Source organism: Schistocerca nitens, chromosome 6, assembly GCF_023898315.1.
Source record: "Schistocerca nitens isolate TAMUIC-IGC-003100 chromosome 6, iqSchNite1.1, whole genome shotgun sequence".
NCBI classification, from domain to species: Eukaryota; Metazoa; Arthropoda; class Insecta; order Orthoptera; family Acrididae; genus Schistocerca; species Schistocerca nitens.
In genome coordinates this window covers 404,936,164-404,961,888 of record NC_064619.1, presented here as the reverse complement: position 1 = coordinate 404,961,888, position 25,725 = coordinate 404,936,164, and the positions used below count along the sequence as shown (strand labels likewise).

At 39.3% G+C, this 25,725-nt stretch overlaps 1 protein-coding gene across 1 annotated transcript in view; it reads left to right on the top strand.

Annotated features, from left to right (window-relative positions):
- Positions 1 to 5,319: 5,319 nt before the first annotated feature.
- Positions 5,320 to 25,725, top strand: part of LOC126263654 (unconventional myosin-Ie-like) — a 390,931-nt gene continuing 370,525 nt past the window's right edge. The window contains exons 1-3 of the mRNA XM_049960758.1: positions 5,320 to 5,569; positions 5,983 to 6,108; positions 6,330 to 6,419. Coding sequence (XP_049816715.1) covers positions 5,567 to 5,569; positions 5,983 to 6,108; positions 6,330 to 6,419 — 219 coding nt within the window. The 5' untranslated portion in view covers positions 5,320 to 5,566. The remainder of the gene's footprint in view (positions 5,570 to 5,982; positions 6,109 to 6,329; positions 6,420 to 25,725) is intronic.

Genomic DNA, 25,725 nt, shown 5'->3' with positions numbered 1-25,725 from the left:
TCATGGGGCCAAAAGGGCGGCAGCTTAACTGACACCCACCCTAGGCTTATTTTTGTTGTTGCTGTGGTCTTCAGTCCTTAGACTGGTTTGATGCAGCTCTCCATGCTACTCTATCCTGTGCAAGCTTCTTCATCTCCCAGTACTTACTGCAACCTACATCCTTCTGAATCTGCTTAGTGTATTCATCTCTTGGTCTCCCTCTACGATTTTTAACCTCCACACTGCCCTCCAATGCTAAATTTGTGATCCCCTGATGCCTCAGAACATGTCCTACCAACCGATCCCTTCTTCTAGTCAAGTTATGCCACAAACTCCTCTTCTCCCCAATTCTATTCAATACCTCCTCATTAGTTATGTGATCTACCCATCTAATCTTCAACATTCTTCTGTAGCACCACATTTCGAAAGCTTCTATTCTCTTCTTGTCCAAACTATTTATCGTCCATGTTTCACTTCCATACATGGCTATACTGCATACAAATACTTTCAGAAATGACTTCCTGACACTTAAATCTATACTCGATGTTAACAAATTTCTCTTCTTCAGAAACGCTTTCCTTGTCATTGCCAGTCTACATTTTATATTCTCTCTACTTCGACCATCATCAGTTATTTTGCTCCCCAAATAGCAAAACTCCTTTACTACTTTAAGTGTCTCATTTCCTAATCTAATTCCCTCAGCATCACCCGACTTAATTTGACTAGATTCCATTATCCTCGTTTTGCTTTTGTTGATTTTCATCTTATATCCTCCTTTCAAGACACTGTCCATTCCGTTCAACTGCTCTTCCAAGTCCTTTGCTGTCTCTGACAGAATTACAATGTCATTGGCGAACCTCAAAGTTTTTATTTCTTCTCCATGGATTTTAATGCCTACTCCGAACTTTTCTTTTGTTTCCTTTCTTGCTTGCTCAATATAAAGATTGAATAACATCAGGGATAGGCTACAACCCTGTCTCACTCCCTTCCCAACCACTGCTTCCCTTTCGTGCCCCTCGACTCTTATAACTGACATCTGGTTTCTGTACTTGTAAATAGCCTTTCGCTCCCTGTATTTTACCCCTGCCACCTTAAGAATTTGAAAGGTAGTATCCAGTCAACGGTGTCAAAAGCTTTCTCTAAGTCTAAAAATGCTAGAAACGTAGATTTGCCTTTCCTTAATCTTTCTTCTAAGATAAGTCGTAAGGTCAGTATTGCCTCACGTGTTCCAACATTTCTACGGAATCCAATCTGATCTTCCTCAAGGTCGACTTCTACCAGTTTTTCTATTCGTCTGTAAAGAATTCGCGTTAGTATTTTGCAGCTGTGTCTTATTAAACTGATAGTTCGGTAATTTTCACATCTGTCAACACCTGCTTTCTTTGGGATTGGTATTATTATATTATTCTTGAAGTCTGAGGGTATTTCGCGTGTCTCATACGTCTTGCTCACCAGATGGTAGAGTTTTGTCAGGACTGGCTCTCCCAAGGCCGTCAGTGGTTCTAATGGAATGTTGTCTACCCCCGGGGCCTTGTTTCGGCTCAGGTCTTTCAGTGCTCTGTCAAACTCTTCACGCAGTATCGTATGGGAGATATCCCATTTCATCTTCATCTACACCCTCTTCCATTTCTATAATACTGTCCTCAAGTACATCGCCCTTGCATAGACCCTCTATATACTCCTTCCACCTTTCTGCTTTCCCTTCTTTGCTTAGAACTGGGTTTCCATCTGAGCTCTTGATATTCATACAAGTGTCGCTCTTTTCTCCAAAGGTCTCTTTAATTTTCATGTAGGTAGTATCTATCTTGTCCCTAGTGAGATAAGCCTCTACATCCTTACATTTGTCCTCTAGCCATCTCTGCTTAGCCATTTTGCACTTCCTGTCGATCTCATTTTTGAGACGTTTGTATTCCTTTTTGCCTGCTTCATTTACTGCATTTTTATATTTTCTCCTTTCATCAATTAAATTCAATATTTCTTCTGTTACCCAAGGATTTCTACTAGCTCTCGTCTTTTTACCTACTTGATCCTCTGCTGCCTTCACTATTTCATCCCTCAAAGCTACCCATTCTTCTTCTACTGTAGTTCTTTCCTCCATTGCTGTCAATTGTTCCCTTATGCTCTCCCTGAAACTCTGTACAACCTCTGGTTCTTTCAGTTTATCCATGTCCCATCTCCTTAAATTCCCACCTTTTTGCAGTTTCTTCAGTTTCAATCTGCAGTTCATAACCAATAGATTGTGGTCAGAGTCCACATCTGCCCCTGGAAATGTCTTACAATTTAAAACCTGGTTCCTCTCTTACCATTATATAATCTAACTGATACCTACTAGTATCTCCAGGATTCTTCCATGTATACATCCTTCATTTATGATTCTTGAACCAAGTGTTAGCTATGATTAAGTTATGCTCTGTGCAAAATTCTACCAGACAGCTTCCTCTTTCATTTCTTAACCCCAATCCATATTCACCTACTATGTTTCCTTCTCTCCCTTTTCCTACTGTCGAATTCCAGTCACCCATGACTATTAAATTTTCGTCTCCCTTCACTACCTGAATAATTTCTTTTATCTCATCATATATTTCATCAATTTCTTCATCCCTTGCAGAGCTAGTTGGCATATAAACTTGTACTACTGTAGTAGGCATGGGCTTTGTGTCTATCTTAGCCACAATAATGCGTTCACTATGCTGTTTGTAGTAGCCTACCCAGACTCCTATTTTTTTATTCATTATTAAACCTATTCCTCATTACCTCTATTTGATTTTGTATTTATAACCCTGTATTCACCTGACCAAAAGTCTTGTTCCTCCTGCCGCCGAACTTCACTAATCCCCACTATATCTAACTTTAACCTATCCATATCCCATTTTAAATTTTATAGCCTACCTGCCCGATTAAGGGGTCTGACATTCCACGCTCCGATTCGTAGAACGCCAGTTTTCTCTCTCCTGATAACAACGTCCTATTTAGTAGTCCCCACCCAGAGATCCGAATGGGGGACTATTTTACCTCCGGAATATTTTACCCAAGAGGACGCCATCATCATTTAACCATACAGTAAAGCTGCATGCCCTCGGGAAAAATTACAGCTGTAGTTTCCCCTTGCTTTCAGCCGTTCGCAGTACCAGCACAGCAAGGCCATTTTGGTTAGTGTTACAAGGCCAGATCAGTCAATCATCGAGACTGTTGCCCCTCCAACTACTGAAAAGGCTGCTGCCCCTCTTCAGGAACCACACGTTTGTCTGGCCTCTCAACAGATACCCCTCCGTTATGGTTGCACCTACGGTACGGCCATCTGTATTGCTGAGGCATGCAAGCCTCCCCACCAACGGCAAGGTCCATGGTTCATGGGGGGGGGGGGGGGGTAGGCTTATTGGCCCTCCAGTAACAGATGGTGTCAGTGTGGTGTGCTTTATGCTCTGAAGCTTTTTTCAGCTAACTACGGGTCGGCAGAGTCCATGTGTACAGGATGTGCCTGTGGCTTGTTCTCCAGCCTCTGGTTTCAAGCGAGCAGCTTGTCTATTATCTTTTGCATTTCCTCTGTAGTCGCCATTTTGTTTCTGACAAAGGTTTCGTCCAAGGTTGGGGAAAATGCAAACTAAAAGTAACACAACACACACAAAAAAAGTTCAATGTTCCAAATAGTGTCTACGTGTGACTATCAGCAAGTACAGAATTGTTTGTTCATAAGATAATGTTCGCCAGACCCAATGTCAGCGGCTATAAGGAACACAAAATGAAAAACTAGAAAAGTTTACGAGCAAAGCACACACCAGAAAAGGACTCGATGACATGTCCACCAACTAAGCACAGATTGTACTTAAGGACATAAGTGTTTGTCAAGTCTCGGTTCTGCGTCCTTCATACCACAGAGAGTTGTTCACACCACATGTTAGCCTATAGATCACACCTGGTCTGACTCCACATTAGAAGCTTGCATGCTCAGATCACTTGAGGGGTACCAGTGAAGCAGGAATATGTGGAGGTCGCTTCTTATAATTCAGTTATGGAATGAGTCGGCTTTACTGCTGCATCCATGCTCTATGTTTGGAAAGAACCCTGTGGTCACGGTGGCGACGTGAACTGAAAAGAGCCTGCTTCGTAAAATGTACATTTAGTAGTCACAAATGAATACACAGTCAAACGACAAATGAGTTCCATTTGTAATTGTCAATGCGCACGCGATAGTGTGGCGACGGTAAAAAGCATTAGCACAAATAGTGCACTCTTACTGCACGTCGCAGGGCTCGAATACTGGTCCAGGAGGATGTACACTCTCAAATGCTACTAGCAGTCGCTCGATCGCAGGAAAACAATGGACTCATGGCTGAAACGAATTGCTTCCTGTGCGTCCCACGGGGCACCGTGTCTTTCATGGACACGAGTAAACGAAACGAACGGCACAAAATTATCTTCCCGTGCCCGTTGGTGCGGAGTTCGCGGCTAGCAGAATCAGACTTACGGAGTCTCGCACTCAGGCTCAGCTCGCACTCCTTGTCTCCTCGCCCCATGCGCATCACATGTTACCGAAATCTAGCCTAAAAGTGCGCACTCCGATGGATATCCACCACTGTTCGCTTTATCCCGGCTGTGAAGTGCAGTTCTACCTTACTCTAATTTCAGTATGGCTGCCACAAACTCGTCGAAATGTTGCAACAACACGACACCCCGACGCGGCTGATAACCCGGGAAGATTTCGTCAATGATATTCAACGAGAAAGCTTGTATTCCAACGTCAACTGAACTTATTTCGAGTTGCAATAATACGCTTCGGTGTGGGAAAGGTGTACTGGCTATATAAAACAAAACAAAAAAAAATTCGCAGCTTTTTTGGGCGCAGTGATATTTGACGCGATATTGTTGATTACGATACTTCTTATGTGATTGTAAATTTATTGGTCTAGGTTTATCAAACAGTATAAATTAGAGAGATGATGCCCGAGAAGTAAGAGTCACTGATGCCAACAAGTGTTTATGTGAAACACGTGTTTGCAGCGATATATCCATCGTATTTTCCAATCCGGGAAACTTTATCGTATTGGTTACGACATTTAATCGTAAGAGAGGCAGGGACAGAGAAAAGAAGACATATTCATTTATTTCATAAACTTAGTTAATAATTTATTTGTTTTGCCACGGTGCAGTGTGCGCTATGTACTGTTCGCCAGGACATTACAAATACTGCGCCCAACATACAGATGTAAGAAGAAACATCTGTTGCATACCAATTCTGTCGGGTTTTTCGATCTCAGCTTCTCTCAATAACCCTTTTTGCTGCTCATGTGAGAAGTGATTCAGATGCATGACTCAGATCCACTTCCTTTATTTAGCGTATTACGTTGTAGGGAACCTCAGCAGCACATCATGCACTTCGAACAGTGAAGATATCTCCTTTAAATTCACAGAAGAACTTCGCGATTGCCAAAGAAGATACAGGATGGGTGGTGTTTGTTGTTGACACTTGACAGATATGAACTGATAACACAAGCAATGTGGAATGCATTCATTTTCCTGTACCTGTAAAGTAAAATTAAAAGTAACAAATAAATAAATTCCTGGAACAGACACCTCCTAACTAGGCAGAATGGTGAGTGTCACTATCAGATTAACTCATTTGACGTTAATATAGTAGGTGTAGGTTCATAACAAACAAGTAGCATTGTTTCCTATAAATGTTATTGAAATATAAAGCCGGTGTTTACACTACAGCTTCACATATTGGCTCAGACAACGATTATCAAGAAGTGGCTACGAGTAACACAAAACATTTTGTAATTTGTCAGTTCTTTAAAGTTTACGGTAAAAGCCCATTTCGTGACTAGGACAGAAATTTACCAGAATAGTTGCTAATAGTTATATTTACGTAGCTTTGTAAGTGAAAATTTGATGCCATTATGTGACATTTACAGTCAGGTGATTAAGCTAAGGAAATGTAGAGAAAGCATAGAGCTTGTACTGCTGTACGTCAGGTTAATGGAAAAAACAACCATTTGCTCACAGGTTTATCACTGGCAGTCCCACAATGTTAAGCTTTCAGGAGTGGATGATATGGTGTTACTGCCGAAAATTACAGAAGATTCTATTGTGGAAAACCTGAAGAAACGTTATATGGATGATTACATCTTTGTATCCTTTTTGGTACAAGTTACTGAAGTTCATATTTATTGTGCCCGTCTCCCAAAGTGAGAAAGAGATTAAATGACTCTCTGCTTCTTTCTTATCACCCTTTTTGTTGCATTGTGGTGGACAAGTCATCCTTTCAGTTTTTGAAATTTGATACTGTCTGTTGTACGATATTGCTTTTCAGTGTTTTTTTATGCACCTGTATGCTCCTTAATTTTCTTAAGACATGCATTGGCCCAGTTCTTGTGTCAGTTAATCCATTCAAACAGATGCCATATTTTGGAGAGAAAGAAATAGAGATGTATCAGGGAGCAGTAAGTATGATGTTTAAACAACACTTTGTGCACAAATTACCTTTGTAAACTTAGTCATAGGAAAGTTATTTCTGTAAGAATAGTAGTAGTAGTATTAATAATAATAATAATAATAATAAACACTTTGAGTTGGATGATTGTCGTTCAAGGAAGATGGCACATGCACCCGGCTCTTGGCTGAAATGATATAGGAAAACTCTGTCCTCCAGAATATGAGTCACTGTCTTACCTGTACAGCGTCATTTGGTTGGTCGCTATTCTGTGATGATCTTCGATTTATGCACAGTTTTCTGTAGGTAATTTATGATGTAAAACGAAGTTTTTGCACTGGGTCACTGGACACTCTGACACCTGCTAGTGACTCTTGGACCTCGAAAATGCTGCTAAGTCCCTTGCATTCCCTCAAGTCTGTTTGGGAAATGGATGCTATGCTGAGAAACAAGCAGCTACACCCAGTGCAGGTCTTCATGTTTTCCTTTGGGTCCAGCTGAAAAACTAAGTCGGTACACCCCACGATGAATGAAATGACAGAGCTGAGGAGAATGACAAGACATTAGTATCGTGTGCTGTAGATCTTAGCACATAGTTTTCTCGTAGAAGCAGTATTTGCAATCATGAATTCTAATGTGAAGATGTGAGGCAGCTATCCCTATTCATTATTAATCACTACGCTGAGTCATCTAAGTAATCTTTGTGTTGTACGCATTACTTATGGAGGAGGTTTCGTCTGCCTATTCAGACAGGTGTATTTTAGTAATCTTATCCATCTCCTTGGGCAGTTTATTGTGCAACTTTATTCCCTGATAGAAAATGCTGTTTGGATCTTGTTTTTCCTTGGTAAATGTATGTCCAAAATGACTGATCCATGATTATGTATGGAACTATTAGTGAAAGACATAGTAACCTTTGCCCTGATTTGCACAACAGATTGGAGGTCAATGGAAGCGTCTGATTCCACCCGTTAGCTGTGACCCTAATCATATTGTGTTGTGTGACATCATTACAGTGGGGAGTTTGAGTTGGTTGTGTTTGTAGGTGTTGTCTTGTTGTGTTTCATGGTGCCCTCCAGTGTGGATGTGCATGTATGTGTGTTTTTTTTGTGTTGGGTTCATTTGAGCCTTGGTGTTGTGTGTGTGAAGTCGTTGGCAGTGTTTGTAGTTCGTGACGTAAGGTTTGAAAGTTTTTCCAGGAGTTATTAATCAATTTTTTGTTTGTTAATGTGTTAGGCATTTTCGTTAGGTTTTATTGGTTTGCTGTTTGTGGTGCTGTAAGACATTTAATTTAGGGTCGACAGAAGCGTCCGATCCCACGCGTCGGCTTTGACCCGTGACGTAAGGGTGTTGTCGTGTGTGATGTCATGACGGCGTGGAGTTTGGTTTGAGTGTGGCTGTCTCCAGTTCTGTTTTATCTTATTTTATTTACTTTTCTGATCTGTTCGTTCTATCTCGTGAGATTTTTTTAAAATTTAAAAACACTTATTACTTATTTTAATTATCTGTTTCCTCCAATTTCTGTTTTAGTTTATTATATTTATCTTTCTGATCTGTTAGTTCTATCCCGTGAGATTTTTTTTTTTAAAAGACAAAAAACACTAATCAGCTACTGAAGCATCTTTATCTTCTATGGGTTGCAGGGGTTACGACCCCTGGGGAGGTGGGTGGGTATTCATGCATGGCTGTCTTCACTTACACGTTGTAGCTACGCAAGGCTTCTTGTGGAAAGTGTGTGTGTTTGTTTTTGTTTCCACCATATTTGTGACATCATGGGTCAAAGCAGACGGGCGGAATCGGACGCTTCCGTATTTCCTTAATTTATGTGTGGCTTCTGGTGTTGGGTATGGATATGATGATGAATATAACAGTGCTATGTTGTGGTCGGAGATAGGGGAGGACATGTCCATTATTAAATTCCTCCAGTTATTTGGAATGGTTGCTGAGATTGTGAAGTGTAGTATTTGTCGCGAGAACATGAGGTTGACCAGAGTTCCTTCATTTTGTATCAGGGATGGGTACATGTGGCAGTGTTGTGTGTGTGTGTGTGTGTGTGTGTGTGTGTGTGTGTGTGTGTGTGTGTGTGTGTGTGTGTTTACAATGAGCACAACTACTACAGCTAGGCTACTTATTTTCTTATGGCCCTTGAAATTTAAGACTAAGTCCATGGTTTTTGCCTACAATCCGCAGAAAAGGAACCTATAGGTAAGAATTGATTGTGTGTTGCAATAGAATGTCACTACAAGAAAATGGCTTTTATAGACTTGTACTAGAACCCTTGGAGCATAATGCGCTGATTACATATTATTATTATTATTATTATTATTATTATTATTATCATTATCATTAGTCGCAAAGCTCCCAGAGTGAAGGCGCTAAGTAAAGATGGTCCATTTTTTGTTCTTTTTGTTCTTCTGGTTCTTTTTATTTGCGAACCAGTTTTTCATTGTTTGCAAGAATTTAGCTCTTCTTTCTTCACTCCATTTTGTTCCAGTTCTTCGTGCTTTTGTCTCTGGTTCAACTTCCCATTTTTCTACTTTTACTCGAAAATTGTTCCTTACGTCAATTTCTTCTTTGATAATTTAGGCTAATTGCAATTCTTTTTTAACATTTTGGATCCATTCTCCTCCATTAGTGAGGCACTCTATGTATTTTACTGTTCTTTTTGTTAGTCTGTTTTCGGGAAGCCTCATTATGTGGCCATAGAATTTAAGACATCTTTTCCTCATGTCTGTCTCCATGTTAGAATATTCTTCAATTTTAGACGTTTTCTGCAGTCTATATTCATTCTCAGTCCCAAAATTTTCCTGATTATTTTTCTTCCGTCTTCTTTAGATTTTCTTTATCAGTTTTCCTGTTTAGTGCCAAGGTTTCGCTGGCATATAACATTGATGGTTTAATTACTGTTTTGTAATATCTAATTTAGGTGTTTAAAGATAAGCATTTTTTATTGTAGAGGTTTTGCACTAATACTAAACTTGTATGATCTTTCTGTAATCTTTCTTGTTGTGCATATTTTTCAGAGATTATTTCTCCTAGATATTTAAAGTGTGATATTCTGTTTATTTCTCCATATTTGGTTTGTAATTTGAAAATTTCTAAATTTGTTGTTATAAACACTATCTTTTCAAATGATATCTGCAGGCCAACTTTCTCTGCGCATTCTTTTAGAGTTTCTATCTGTTTTATAGCCATCTCACAAGAATCTGCCATTATTGAGAGATCTCCCGCAAAGGCTAAGTAGGGAATTCGTAGGTTATTTGTTTATTTATTTATTTTTTGTTTCCTAATGGAATTGGTTTCCATCAATTTTCTTCAAGTTTCTTTTCCCATTCTTCCATGAGTCTATCTAGAACTACAGTGAACAACAAAGGCAATAACCCATCACCTTGTCCAACCACAGTTTTTATCTCAGATGGTTTTGAAAGTTTTCCCATAAATTTCACTTTGGATGTTGTATTTGTTAATGTCTGCTGAATGATTTTCTGTATTTTCTGATCCAATCCTTTTTCTTTAAGAATCCTAAATAGTGTGGGTCTGTGGATTGAGTCATATGCCTTTTTGAAGTTGACAAAGACATATACTGTAGGCTTGCCTCACAGCTTCCTTTTCTTGTGATTAATTTTAGGTTTAAAATTTCCTCTAGGCACTATCTGTTTGGCCTGAAACCAGCTTGGAAATCTGAGATTTTGGGTTCTAGCAGTTGTTGTGCTCCTTCAAGCCGATAATATCTTGATTGTGACAGGGAATAGAGAAATTCCTCTGTAATTATTCACGTCATGTTTGTCCCCTTTTTATGTGATAGGTGTATTAAGGCACACGTCCAATCTTCTGGGATTTTTTCAGTGACCCATATATTTCAAATAGTTCTTACTAACTCCTTTCTTGAATTAGGCCCTAGACTTTTGAGAAATTTGGCTACAATTCCATCCTCCCCAGAGGCTTTGTTATTTTTGAGTTTCTTTATGTGTTTGATAATTCTTCTGTTGGCAGTGTAGAATCTTTTTGTTGCAGGGCTTTTGTGTTGGGAGGGTTTCTGTTGGTTGTGGACAGTTTAGTAGGTTTTCAAAAAAATTGGCTAGTATTTCACAATTTTCTTCATCACTTAGTGCTATTTTTATTATTTATTTAAAATTTTTTGCTGTATCTCTGTGTTAATTTCGCATGAGGTGACAATTAATATTCATCACTAAAAACTAGGTGTGTGCTGCACAGTCTGAAGATCTATCATCTACATTTAATTTGACAGTTGTTTTCTCGCTTTATGCTGAAGTGCATACTTTTTCTTTTCTTTATGTTTGTGGTATTACATACTGCCCAGTTGTAAACACTCTTGCTTTCTCTTATAATAGCACTGGTGTTTTATCAGTTACCTTTTACTGTTTGGAAAGTCACTAATATATTGTCAAGATCAAAATTGGACCCAATACAGTATCCTGAGAGGTACCTATGTTTATATTTTTGTCTGAATTAGTTGTACTAAAAATTTACCATAAGCAGACAACTATTTCTACCTTTTCACTATGTTTTCTGGCTGAGATTTTAACTACTTGTTTGCCTTTCCTCTTACACCTAGCACTTCTCACTTGTTAAGTAATATTTTATGGTCAGCAATGTCAAAAGCCTTGGACAAGTCTAAGAATATGCGTGTAACACAGTCATCTTTGTTAAGAGCTTCAAGTGCCGCTTTTGGGAAGTTTGTGATGGCTGACATTGTACTTGTCCCACTTTTGAAACCAAACTGTGCTTCACTAAAAAGATTGTATTCATTCGTGCAATTCATTAGTCTGTTGTTGTTTGTAATTGATTCGATTATCTTTGAGAATGCAGACAGTAGCAAATCTGGACTGTAGTTTTCTAAACTCTCTGTATTACCTTTCTTTGCTAAGGGCACAACTCGTATGAGCTTTAGGTATCCTGGGGAAAAATACCTGAACTAAAGGACTCATTTATAACATTTGTTAATGTGGCTTGTGTGCTGTCTGTGCATGCCTTCAGGAAATGGACTGGAACCTTGTCCAAGCCTGCTGACTTTTAATTTTTAATTTCTGTATTCTCTTTTGATTTGTGAGAAACATAATTGTAATTGTTGTGTAACTCATTGTGGGTGCTGCAAGTGACTTATTAAGATTTTTGTTGCAACTTCTCTGTAATACCAGAGAGATAACCATTAACAAAATTTGCTAATTCCTGAGAATCTTGTATTATTCTGCTTACATTTTTGGTTTGTGTGTCTTGTAATTGTGTACCTTTCCCAGTTCCATGTTTTGTGACAGCCTTTACTACTTTGCTTTTATTTTTTGCATTATATATAATTTTGTTGTTGACTTTGCGGTAAGCATTGTGGTTATATGTATTCTTTTCATACATGTGACAGCAATCTGGGAACTGTGTTATTAGTGTTATGCTTTTGTAAAGAACTGAGAAATTTAAGTGTGCATGAGGACTATCTAATACCTGCAGTTATCCACCTATTTTTGTAACTGTCTCCTCAGAAATGAATTTAAATGATGAGCAGAATTCAGAGATCTTAGAATCTACAATGTTTTCCATATACACCTCACGCCAGGTGTGATTGCCAGTGCTGTAGAAAAAATATGTACTTTAAGTTCTGAGAAGTTCCCTTTGTAGGCCTTCATTTTTGTCAGTTTTACCAAGCCTGTCTTTAGCTTTATTATCTGATAGTAATGATCAGAACCAGTTCTGCCTTTTGTTATCTATAAGTAAGTGGTCTGAGGCTGATGCTGAGCTTGCTGATAGCCTAGTAGCAGGTTTTACCATTTGTGCCAAATGTGTATTCAAATTGTTTAGAAAATTGTCAGTAATTTCACCTTCAACACCTGTGTTAATATTCATGTCTCCAGATATTATTATGCTAGTTTTGGGAGTGGGGACTCTTGTCCCCAAACCAGTTCCCAGTACCGCATACCACCTTGCCGTTCAAAGACCGTAATTCAGCTTCAAGCTGATGTACTTTACTTTTAATAGACTGCTCATTTTGATGAAAGAATAGATAATTTTGAGCAGATTTCTGTGGTGTTTGTGGACTCTTGTGTGGACGTGCTACCTTTTGTGTACACTTCATAGAAATCACTAAACTGGTTCTCAGTATGTTACAGTCTTCAGCATGCCAGATTGTCTTTCTTGCTTTTTTATGTCACCAATCTTTCTTCCATTAGGTAGTTTCCAGGTCTTTTCCTATAATGAGGAATTCATCACAGAATCTCTTTAATCTATCTCACATCATTCCATGTTGCTATATTCCCCGAACCATCTACATTTCAGTTTCATAAATCAGTATCATGTCCTTAAAATGTGTTTTCTCTTATCCATGTGTTAATTTTCCTGTCACTTCTTGTTATGTTCAGTGTGCATCTTTCCATAGACCATTATTTCACTTCCATGGGGTGACCTGTCCTCGTGGCCCCTTCACACCTGACTGGGACATCATCAATGTGATGATCCATTGAAACTATAATGTATACTGCTGTCACCTGCTGGAACTGTGACAGCTGATTTCCTGTAATGGTGCTGTCTGTATTGCCCTCCAAGAAACTCACTTCACTAGTGACTATTCCCCAAGGCTTTGTGGTTACAGTAAAATCTGTGAGTCATACTGGCTTGAGAGGGCAACTGGAGGAGTCTCTATGTTTATTTGCACAGATACCATGAGCAGATTCCTCTTCATATCATGTTGGAAACAATACTAGTGCAAGTGCAAACTATTCCAGCTATTCCAACAATCAACATTTGTAACATTTATTGCACTTGGATATTTCAGTGTACACCACCCCCTGTGGGGAAGTAGCACTTCGTCTGACAGACACCTTCTGATCAACCAACTTCTTTTGAAAGCCAGCCTGTGTCTTCTCAGCAACTGTACCCTTCCCTCTTCAGTACCACCCATGGCATCTTTTCGGCTATGGACCATATGAACTCTTCCACCAGTCACGTGGCTTCGCTACATTGGTCACTCCTTGATGATGATCTTTGTGACAGTGACCACTGCCTGGTGATCTTGTCACTTCCTTGTCACCATCCGACTGATGAATTACCACTATGGGCTCTTCAAAGAGCCAACTGGCAGTTATATACATCTGATACCATTTTCGCCACCTCTCTGCCAAGATTGTCTCATTGAGGTTGTCGGAGATGTCTCCAATGCAATCACCTGAAATTGCTGTTCCTCTTTCTACAGGCACATTCCCCAGCTGGTCAGTATCAAGGTGGACTAAAGATTTTGCAACAGCTGTTCAGGATCGTTGTATGGCCCTGTAATGCGTTAAGTGACGTCGTTCATAGGTTGCCCTACTAATTTTAAGTGACTCTGCACTAAGGCTTTCTGTCTAATTGAGCACAGTAAAAAGCATGCTGGAAGTGCTATGGCTTCTCCTTGGGAATGTGTGGTCTTCCTACTACATATGAGCCAAGCTCCTTGGTATTCTGTGCCACCAAAGATCAACAACTGTTTGCATCTTGTCCTTCACAGTAGTCTTTGTACTGATGTATTGGTCTTTGCTGCACACCATATGACCAATTTTGCAACGGCATCAGGGTCCTCTTCGTGGTCATGTATCTTTTGACTCCTCCCCATCCCAATCACCAAGTTGAATTATATAATGAACCTTTCTAACTCGCTAGGAACTGCATCAGGCTATTTCCTTGCCCCATAAAACAGTCCCAGGCCCTGATTCAGTTCATAATCAGATACTCCACCATCTGGATATTACTAAGAGGCTGCATAAATCTGTCCAGAGTTTTCAGTCATATTTGACTCAAAGGTGTCTTCCCTTTGCAGCAGCTACATAGTATCATTGTCCCAAAACTTAAGCTATAAAAAAACCCCAACTTGTGTTGGCGGCTAACAACAAATTAGCCTCACCAACGTGCTCTGCAAACTACATGAAATGATGGTTGCTTGCAGATTGTGCTGGGTTCTTGAATCTCGGGGTTATTTGTCCCCCTATCAGTGTGGTATCTGGGAGGGATGATCCACAGTCGACCATCTGGTTGGATTGAAAATGGCAATCCAAGAGCCTTTTTTGAAACACCAACACCTCATCAGTTTTTTGACCTGTTTAAGTCATATATCTCTGCTTGGAATAACATTTTACTTACCTGTCATGATTGGGCTTTTGAGGCTCCCTCAGAGATTTTTATTTGTCAGTTTGTACCCCACCAATTGTTGTGGGTTAGAGTTGGTACTTTACTCAGCTGTCCGCAGATCCAATGGAACTCCATCTCCTAGTGTTCCATGCTGTGTGTCACACTCTTCCTCATAACCCTCAATGAACTAGTGACATCTATCAGGCCACTGGTAACCCTCACACTGTATGTCAATGATTTTCATATTTGGTATAGCTCCCACTCTGTAAGCCATAGCAAAATTCCAGTTCAAGGATGCCGTCTTATCTACAAATGCTTAGATCCTTTCTCATGGCTGATATTGAGACAATTGATCAAGGAATAGGAAAGCAACCATAATCACTTGGTAGTGGAAAGCTGACTGGACCAGATGAGATACCTGTAAGATTCTACAACGGTTATACGAAAGAAGTTGCTCCCCTTCTAGCAGTAGTTTGTCATAGATCACTGAAGCAGTAAAGCATACCTAGCAACTAGAAAAAAGCACAGGTCATTCCTGTTTTCAAGAATGGTTGTAGAACAGATGCATATAATTATCTAACATGATTTGTGCTCACATGTTATGATGTGTTTGGAGAATGAAAATCTCCTGTATAAAAATCAATGTTCATTCCGCAAACAGAGATCTTGCAAAACTCAACTTGGTCTGTTCCTCCCCAAAATCCGTAGCGCAGTTGGCAGTGGTGCTCAGGTTGACATGTCTTGTATTGCAGTTTAGTGAAAAAATGTGAGCTTATTGAATATCAAACCAGATTTGTGACTGGATTCGAGACTTCCTTGCTACAGAACTCAGCACACAGCTTTTAAGGAACAAAATTTACAGATGTGAAGGTAATTTCCGGAGTATCCCAAGGAAGCATGATAGGACCATTACTGTTTACAGTGTTTGTAAATGATCTAGTACAAAGTGTCGGAAGCTCCTTAAAACTGTTTGCAGAGGATGGGGTTGTCTAGCAATTCCAGAAGACAGTATTGATTTGCAGAATGACATGTAGAGGATTGATGAATGGTGCCTCCTCCGGCAGTTCACCATGGACATAAATAAATGTAACATTTGTGCACACATAGGAAAAGAAAGCCTCTACTGTATAATTTCACTATTGCTGACAAACTGATGGAAATAATATCTACCATAAAATATCAGGGAATTATTATTGAGAGTGATCTTAAGTGGAATGACCGTATAAAACAAACAGTATGAAAAGCAGATGCCAGACTGAGATTCATAGGAAGAATCTTAAGGAAATGTAACGTATCTACTGAGGAAGTGGCTTACAAGGCACTTGTTTAACAGATTCTTTAGTACTGTTCATCAATATGAGATCCTTAACAGATAGAAGAGATAGAAAATATCCAACAAAGAGCAGATTGTTTTGTCACAAGTTGTTTAGTCCACACGATGATTACAAATGCCAGTGGCAGATGCTACAAGAGAGGCGTTGTGTGTCACGGAAAGGTCTACTGTTGAAATTTTGAGAGAGCACTTTTCGGGAAGGGTTGGCCAACATATCACTTCCTCCCACATACATCCCACAAAATGTCCATGACGAGAAAATTTGAGAAATTAGGGCTAATGCAGAGGCTAACTGACAATTATTGTTCCCACACACCATTCGCAAGTGGAGCAGGAAAGGTGGGTGGGGGATCAGGTAGAGGTACTCGAAGTACCTCCCCGTATTGATCTGCTTAGAATGTACTTCTGTGTTTTCCTGCACTGTTCAGTGGCTTCCTAGGTACAATGAAGGTGTGGATGGATTGTACATTCATTTTATCACACCATGGTCCTTCCTGATCCAGAACTCAACTTGGGCACCCAGAGTTTGGATGTTGTTACACAGTTCCATGTTTTGAGCCTTTTCCGTAAAAAAGACTTGAATGTCCCATATTGATCATCTAAAATCTAGATGTACGCAGCAGCCTAGAAACTTCTGTTTCCTTGTCCACACCTCTTGAGGTGCAGATTTTCCTACTCTTCTCTGTATTTACCACATCCTGGTCTTGTCCTGACTGGATTATGTTTGCCTGGTTTATGGCTGGGTAGCACTTTTAACTTTGAAATTGTTATACTAAGAAAATCATTGTAGCATCTGACTGGCCATTGCTTCCTTCCGGACTAGACCCATAGACCGTCTCCTTCCTGAAGCAGATATCTTCCCTCTTCACTTCCTACGATACCATCTGTTGATCTTCAGTTCCGATGGTATCAGCTGTTGATCACATACATGATCACCATCGACAATATTCTCATCATCCAGTGTATCACATTCATTTCGTATGTGAGGAGTATTGACCCCTGACACCTGCTCTAAGGTGGGATTACCAGTTGGAATGCGTGTTGTAGACTTCTGCCAGCACCACCTCTTAATTTGCTTGGAAAGTGCTCCCTGAGTTTTCCTGCATAAACTGTTTTGGTTGGTACCCAGTCCACAAATTAGGACTGACTTATTCCATAGTCCTAAAGTTAGTTAACTCCATGACCTTACGGCATTGCTCCTTTTGGTTCTCCAAGAATACCGGGGTGTTGCCATCATTTACTCTGATGGTTCTAAAGCCACAGATAGTACAGGATATCATTTTACATCTTCTGTCAGTTAGGGACAACATTTGTTGCCTGGAACATGTAGTTTTTTTTATGACAGAGCTGGTAGCCATTGACAGAACCTTTCATTTTGTTAACCGAGTTTTAATTTGCAGTGATACTGTGAGCAACCTCCAGACCATTGATGACTGTTATTCTCTCAGCCCTGTGATATCTGCTATTCATCAACTACTCTGTAACCTTAATTATACTGCCTGCTCAGTTGTCTTTCTCTGGGCCCTAGGTCATGTGGGTATCCCAGGGAATGAACTTTCAGACTGTTTGGATACAGGAGCGATTACTCATCACACATCCACTTTGATGATCATAGTTATGGATGTGCAGATGCAAATAAGGCCTTTGCTCACTCAGAGGTGGAACAGAATGTAGCGGGCTACTGTTATCTCAAATAAACTTCGCACTATTTAGGAAACAACTGCTCATCATGCTTATCTGTCCATTCATCCTGGAGGGAATCCACCATCCTAGGCCACCTCCACATTGATCATACCAGACTAACCTATACTTTTACTTTTACTTTATGTAATGAGCCACTCAAACATTGTGATTGTGGAGCGTTACAGACATAGGACATTCTGGTTTAATACCCACTCCTTCTGGCCATCCATGCTAAGCATGTTCTTTTGTATTGTTTGCTCTAATATTGAGAGACGGATACACAAGCAGTTGACCTGGTTCTCCATTTTCCCCAAGACAGTGGTTTTTATTATCCTGTGTGAGTTCTAAACTACCTTTGGGATGGGGGTGGTGTAGTTGAGTTGTTTGTGTCTCCTGCTGCATCTTTCAAGACTATTTTACTCTCTTTGTCACTTTCAGATGCAGTTTGCATCTCTTTCTGCCACAACCTATTTTCCATTTTAGGGTTAGCTCACTATTGAATAGTGGGTGCTCTTTAACACTAGATTATAATGGATGAAGAGTGAAATGGCTATGGATGGGATTGCTCCTATTGTGTATGGAGTCCCGGGTACACCCATCCCTACCTTACCCTTTCCTCTCATCTTGTTTTTATTAGTGATGCTCCAGCTGATGTCCATTACATGTTTAGCCCTCTCCTACATAGAAATCATTCTTTACTCTGTTATGGTGTTTGGCCTTAATCAGGTTGGTGGTGGTTAGATGCATGTGGGGTTTCTTTCACTACGGATGAGCTATGGGAAACCCCTTATCTGCTCTGTCCTGTGTACCGGTCTGATTCGTACGTATTTCTCCGTAAAGTATTTGTCAGTTCTGGCATCAATATTGTCTTCAGTACTTTGATTTTAAAGCTCCTGTGTGATTTCTTCACCAGAACAAGTCATTATCTCCATATGAATTACCCCTGGACCGAGAGGCTGTTTTAGCCCTTTAACCCCCAAGCAAACTACCAACCAGCCATAACTTCCAATAGCGTCAGTATACACAGGTTATACACTGTCATTTCTTCTGTATTCAGTTTTCCAAGTGAACTCCAGCCCATATTTAGCCTCCTCCTTATTCCATCCACGTGCTGGTTTCAGCTTTCCAAAGTATATAAATTTCTTGACTGTTACTATAACTTCATGATCAATCTTTGTCATTCTCCTATTGGCATACTGGTGGTACATAGTTTTTTTGTTGTTATAATTAATCTTTCAGGTGTACTATCATACATGCTTTGAGCGGTCAGTTTCTCCATCCTTTGTCAAAGCTCTTCCATATCCGAAGCAAACAACCGTAACCGTGATAGCGTTACGGAGATGTTTAGCAAACTCAAGTGGCAGACTCTGCAAGAGAGGCGCTCTGCATCGCGGTGTAGCTTGCTCGCCAGGTTTCGAGAGGGTGCGTTTCTGGATGAGGTATCGAACATATTGCTTCCCCCTACTTATACCTCCCGAGGAGATCACAAATGTAAAATTAGAGATATTCGTGCGTGCACGGAGGCTTTCAGACAGTCGTTCTTCCCGCGAACCATACACGACTGGAACAGAAAAGGGAGGTAATGACAGTGGCACGTAAAGTGCCCTACGCCACACACCGTTGGGTGGCTTGCGGAGTATAAATGTAGATGTAGACAACAATTTCATCTGCAAATAGGCAGTTCAGATAAGATATGTTTGCATGTATTCCTTCTTCACCCCAATTTAGTGATTTTTAGAACCCTTCCAAGTCTTCAGGAAATGGTTTACCTGAAATGGGATCTCCATGCCAAACTTCTTTATAAATTCTGAATGTTTCGCCCTTTTGATGGTGTCGAATATAAGTTCCAGTCTTCTGTATCTTCTCCTACAAACTATCTTGTGTAGATTCTATTACTTGGTTCTTAAATGGTGTCAGCAAAGATTTTTGGTAGTGGAGTCAAAACTCTCTTGTAGTTTATAAACCCCTTTCAGAATTGTAACTGATATTTGTTACTTGTTTTATAACTTTTCTCACTTGACATCCTGAAAGCCATGGACGAAGGCAGTCAAGTAGCTGCAGTATTTCTTGATTTCCAGGAAGCATTTGACTCAGTACCACACCTACACTTATTATCGAAAGTATGATAGTGTGGGGTATCAAGTGAAATTTGTAACTGGATTGAGGATTTCTTCATAGAGAGGATGCAGCTATTAACTTGGATGGAGAGTCATCAGCATATGTAGGAGTAACCTAAGGTGTGCCCCAAGGAAGTGTATTGAGACCCTTACTGTTAATGACTTTGCTGATAACATTAATAACATCATCAGACTTTCCACAGATTATGCAGTTATCAGTTATCTCTAATGAAATGCTACCTGGAAAAAAAAATATTCAGTTGGATCTTGATAGGATTTCAAAATGGTGCAAAAATTGGCAGTTTGCTTTAAATATTAATAAATCTAAAATTTTATTCTTCACAAAATGAGAACACAGACAAGGGTAATCCCAAAAGTAAGGTCTCCTATTTTTTTATAAGTATGTAGACCTGTTTATTTCTACAATGGTTTACATCAGTTTACAGCTTGAACATTTAGCTATTTTTCGACATAATTACCATTCCTGTTGATGCATTTTTGTAGACGCTGTGGCAGTTTTTGTATGTCCATGTCATACCAGCTCGCCACCATGCTGTTCAGAAAGTATGAACCTCTTCTTTCACCTCGGCATCGGATCTGAATCGCTGGGACCACAATTCATGCTGACAGGTAGTCTGAGACTCTGAAAAAAACTCAAACGGGCAATTCAGAACCAGAGAAGAGGAATGTTTAGCAAGGGCATACACATTCTCCATGACAACGCTCTCCCACACATCCTTCGGCTAACCGTTGCTCTCCTGCAACAGTTTCAGTGGACCATAATCACCCACCCACCTTATAGTCCTGACTTGGCACCCAGTGATTATCACCTGTTCCCTAGGTTCAGGTTGGCTGGAAAGCAATTCAGCTCCGACAATGAGGTAAAAGAAGAGGTTCATAACTTTCTGAACAGCATGGCGGCGAGCTGGTATGACATGGGCATACAAAAACTGCCACAGCATGTACAAAAATGCATCGACAGAAATGGTGATTATGTCGAAAAACAGCTAAATGTTCAAGCTGTAAACTGATGTAAACCATTGTAGAAATAAATAGGTCTATGTATTTATAAAAAAAATGGGAGATCTTACTTTTGGGATTACCCTCGTATTATCCTATTACTATAATATTGATGACTCACAATTGGAATTGTTCAACTCGTACAAATGCATTAGTGTAACAATTTGTGGGGTTGTGAAATGTAAGGTTCACAAGGGCTCAGTAGTAGGTAAAGCAGGTGACAGATATTCTCAATTGCTCACTTACAGTCCCCTCTTTATACTTCTATGAGTAATATTGTGTAGTTCAGGTACTTCTATCTGATTTCTGTTACAAATAATGGAAATAGTAAAGGTAACGACTCACTGCACAGTTGAGATGGTGATAGGCATATAAACTTTTCGTTTGCTCCTCTTTGCTCCATCTAGCTGTTTCCAGTATGATGCTTGTTACAGCACCATTTCTACAATTTCACCATTCTGCATAGCTGTTTACTTATCTACTTCTTTTAAACATAATTTTTTATTAATTGAAACTGTATTTTTACATAATGAATATAGTTCTTTCTAGCTTGGTGTACAGTTTTATTTTGAATCTTAAGAACTTGTGGTCACCAGAATTCCTGAAGTGGTTCAAGACCTGAAAACATCCATAATTTGTTTGTTATTTGGCAGTACATAGTGAACTTCATTTTTAATTCTATTCGGTCCTTTCTGTGCCCATTTTCTTCTTGAAATTTTCATGAAAAATGTGTTTTGGTTTTTGTGCTTCCTGGCATTGAATTTGAAGTTTGCAACTGAAGAGTCACTTTTCAGCTTTGTCCCCACTTTAGCATTAAACAGTTATTTATTTTTAAAACTGTTAATGGCATTGTTTCTGAAACCACTTTAAGGTCAACGTCTTGATCTTTATTGTGATGATGATACTTTCTTTGGTCTGTGGCTGAAATAGGAAATTGTGTTTATAAGGACTTGGTCCCTTCTTAATCCAAATTGTGGGTACTATGCTGCTTTTCAAATAATTACAAGTGAACATGAGGATAATTCGTAACGAAAGGCTGTGCCTAGAATTCTTTCCCTTCTTTCTCCATGAGTAGTAGTTTTAAATTAACATATTACACAAACATATTACTATTATGTGTCAATAGGAATTTTCCCAATGTATACAGCTGGTCACAAGCTCTTGGGCATTTCCCGCTAGGTGACAGTGTTGTAACTAATGTCATAATCATCATCTTTTGGCGAAGTTTTGAGATATTGCAGATGTCCTTATATTTATACACATGGACAGCTATCCCCTACACATTGCTGTGAGTACCAGGGTCTTGTGTGGTTGGGGAGGAGGGTGGAAGGCAGAGCAGGAGGTGGTGGGCTGTAGGCTTTGCTCGAATTTCTGCTCCAACATTCTGGATCCAACTCATATTTTGGGCTTTGCTGAGTGTTCTTTAGGCCTGTAGCTGCTAAATACAGGCCGAGAGTGCACCAAGCAGTGGCCATTACACAAGACCAGGGTGGCGATTCTTCCTGAAAACCTGGAATTCTCAGAGAATTATATTTTACTTGGAAAAATTAGTGAAATCTCATAGAACTTCATAAAATTTTAGGGAATTCTGTGTTTTTAACCTAGCATTGAAATTGAATTTTATTGAGTTCTATAAATCAAAATTTTTTAAATTACTTATTATTTCAGATCATATTAATTATATGAATATTATCCTATATAAATTATTTATGTTTAAAAACTGCTGTTAAATACGGCTTATGGCTGGTGTATAGCTCCACTGAGAGGAAAGAAAAGTCATTACTGTTATGGTATTCTGCCACCTGCAACCCCCCCCCCCCCCCTTTTCCTGTGGCACTCACCATTTTTTTGTCAGGAACTTCTTGACACCATCTTCCTCCTGACACCTGGAATTCTCAGGAAATCTTTTTTCCTTTTCCAAGTTTGAGTAGCCACCCTGAAGATGGATAATAATGCTCACGCAGAGATTTGAGTGAAGCCTACAACCAACTCCAACCATACTGGTCCACCCACGGTTCCTCCCTGCCTCTGCAAGATTACATATTGTCCTGGGAATATTGAAAAATAGGAAAGCATTGTGACAAAATATTATAGTCATTGGAAATATGATGAGTTAATAGTACAGAACAAGGCAGTGCTGTTATTAGGCATTTTGCAGCACTCGCCATAAGACATCAAGAATATACTGGAGGGAGGGGTTGGTTGGGGGAGGGTGGTGTTGTATTAACAGCTGTTTGTAAGTACCCCATGAGAGAATGGTAGATAGATGACATATCTGTTGTAATTATGCCAAGACCTGAGGTGAATATAACACGTAACACAAAGTATTTGCAGGAATAGTATTTTTTATGCCACTGTTTACATCCCCAATAAATTATGTGAAACATTTTCTTATGCGAGTCTCTTTTTACTTAAAAATTTTGCCTCTTTGGACATTATCAAAAATTATGTAAGATTTACAAGGTGTAATGATCCACACAGCATTGTGGTAGGGACATGGTGTTCTTGGGAAAGGGTCTCAAGTATTTGTCTCTGTTCCTCACAAATTTATCTTAGGCTGTAACAATCACTTGTCAGTTACATCATCATTATGACATGCTGGAAATGTGAACTACTGCAAGTGACAGTGGTTACTTCAGAGGGACAGTTTATGTTGCTTTTAACCATTCTTCTTCCGTTATTAGGCAACCTGTACTGCAGGCTGAAACTCGTGACGATGATTGTGGTAGACCTGTTTTATGACAATTGAATTGTTTACCATGTGTAAAAAGAGCTGATGGCATGAATGCTACTATCTTTAAATGTCTTAAAATACCTAGGTCACAGCCTTGTGGAGCAACAAGAGGATAACTACTCCAGTTTTCTAAAGCCATTTCATGTTCTGAGCTGAAGTATGAGTGCACAGTGTAGAACTCGGCAAGGTTACCACATCTAATCATCTTGAGTCCAGAAGATACATTTGTGTACATCAAGTATGGTTGAAGAATCTGCTCTTGTACACGTGGCGTTGCCAAGTCTGCAGGAAACCAGCAATAACTGCTGTCAAATACACTGTAAAACTTCACAAGTGAGGTAATAGGCATTGCATTTGTTAGGGTATAAAATGGCAATAGACCTTTTTTACAATAATGCTTGTACTGAGTTGCAGCTTAGGCTGTGATTTGTGTAGTTCAGTTTTACTGTTTGCTTTTTTTCATCCAGTCGCAAGGGGTGTAGGTCACAGATAAGTCTGTATCACTGTACTTTCTGTAGTAAATTTTTATGATTGACACATTGCAGATCAAATTTGGTTTTGCCTTTAAGGGATCTTATATGTTATTAAACTAAGATGATTGTATTTTGTCAGAATTTTTTTGTCTGAAAATTGAGTTTTTATCCTGGCTTCGACAAGGAGATAAAAATTGTAAAGATTAGGGGAAGTTGGGTATATCGAGATAGCCTTTGGTATTTCTATTATTAATGGTTGTTAAGGTTATAGTTAAGAAAAGGGGAAGTGCGAGATGGGATATTTTTATCTGCTGCATGTTGTTTGCCAACAGGCAGTTTCACATAACTATTGGAAGCATGGCTTTACGTAAATGAGAGGTGAATAAAGAGGCTATATGTTTTTAAGGGTAATGTTGAAAGCTTTCAGTGTACTTCATAGTTTGTGTCTTGTCCCATGCTGTTCCTTGGAATATAAAGGGAAACATGAGGTTGTGATTACATTGGGACTGAAGGAATCTGCTTAAATTGACGCCGTTACAGTGTCTTTGATTCAGGCTTCCAAACTAGCTACTGCATATTTCCAACTAAAATTCTTGTAAAATCTATTTTCTTTTTTTATGTATTTGTTTGGTTACAATGCACATATCAAGGTTGTATTGTCATCAAGAAGTGTAGGGACCCCAAACAGAAGAATACTGAAGATTAGGTGGGTAGATTGGGTTATTAATTAAGAGGTACTGAACCGAATTGGGGAGAAAAAAAATTTATGGCACAACTGGACTAAAAGAAGAGACCTGTTGATAGAACACATCCTGAGTCATCAAGCAACCTTTGTTTGGTAATGGAGGCAAGTGTGGGGGTTAAGGTTAAAAATTGTAGGTGGAGACCAAGGATTGACTACAGTAAGCAGGTTCAAATGGATGTTGGTTGTAGTAGTTGTGCATAGAAAGGGAAAGGCTTGCACAGATTGACTGGTGGGGAGAGCTGCATCAAACCACTCTTTGGACTGAAGACTGCACTTATAACATTGTGATAAGGACATCAAAGGTTAGCCTCAATTCATTACTAACAAACATGTGATCTAAGAGATTTGTAATCTGCCTCTCATTGGTAAACTGCAGTCAGCAGTTGGCACATCCCCTTTCATCCTCTTGGCAAGGTGCTACCAGTGTTACTATGCAAAACTTGTAGGTGGAGCACTAAACCTATTCTTAATTTTTATTATGGCTAATAATACTGCATAACAACTCTTCTCATTGATTTACCTATGTTTGTAATTTCATGACTCATTAGTTTTTAAGAGGTTTTTATTAGGTCACTTTCTAGTCTGTTTGTTTGTTCGGTACAAATTTTGCATTTACTTTAAAACTCCTGATGAGCTAGAGACTTCAACTTTTCAACGTAGCTCAGAACAGGATGACAGTGCAATATTAATTCACTCTCTTTTTTGGTGTGTGGTAGGGGGTACTTTGTGCGCTACTGCTACTTCCTTCTCTTCCTGTTCCAGACATAAATGTTTCATGGTAAGAATGACTGCTGGTAAGCTCCAGTGTGAGCTCGAATCTCTCTCTAATTTTTGCCTTCACGATCTTTCACAAGATATACATTGAAGGAAGCACTATGTTTGATGACTCAAGTGAAGAGAAATTGAAATAAACGTGAAATTCACCACACGTTTTTGATTTAATCTCATCAAAATGTCTCAAATAGATTGAAAAATTTCACACACACAGGACTAAAAAGCAGGAAATAATTAATTATATAACAGAACTTTTTAATGTAATGAGCTTTTTAAATGGACTAAAAACTTAAAATAAGTTCTCCTAGTGTCATACAGATTCCTAATATCA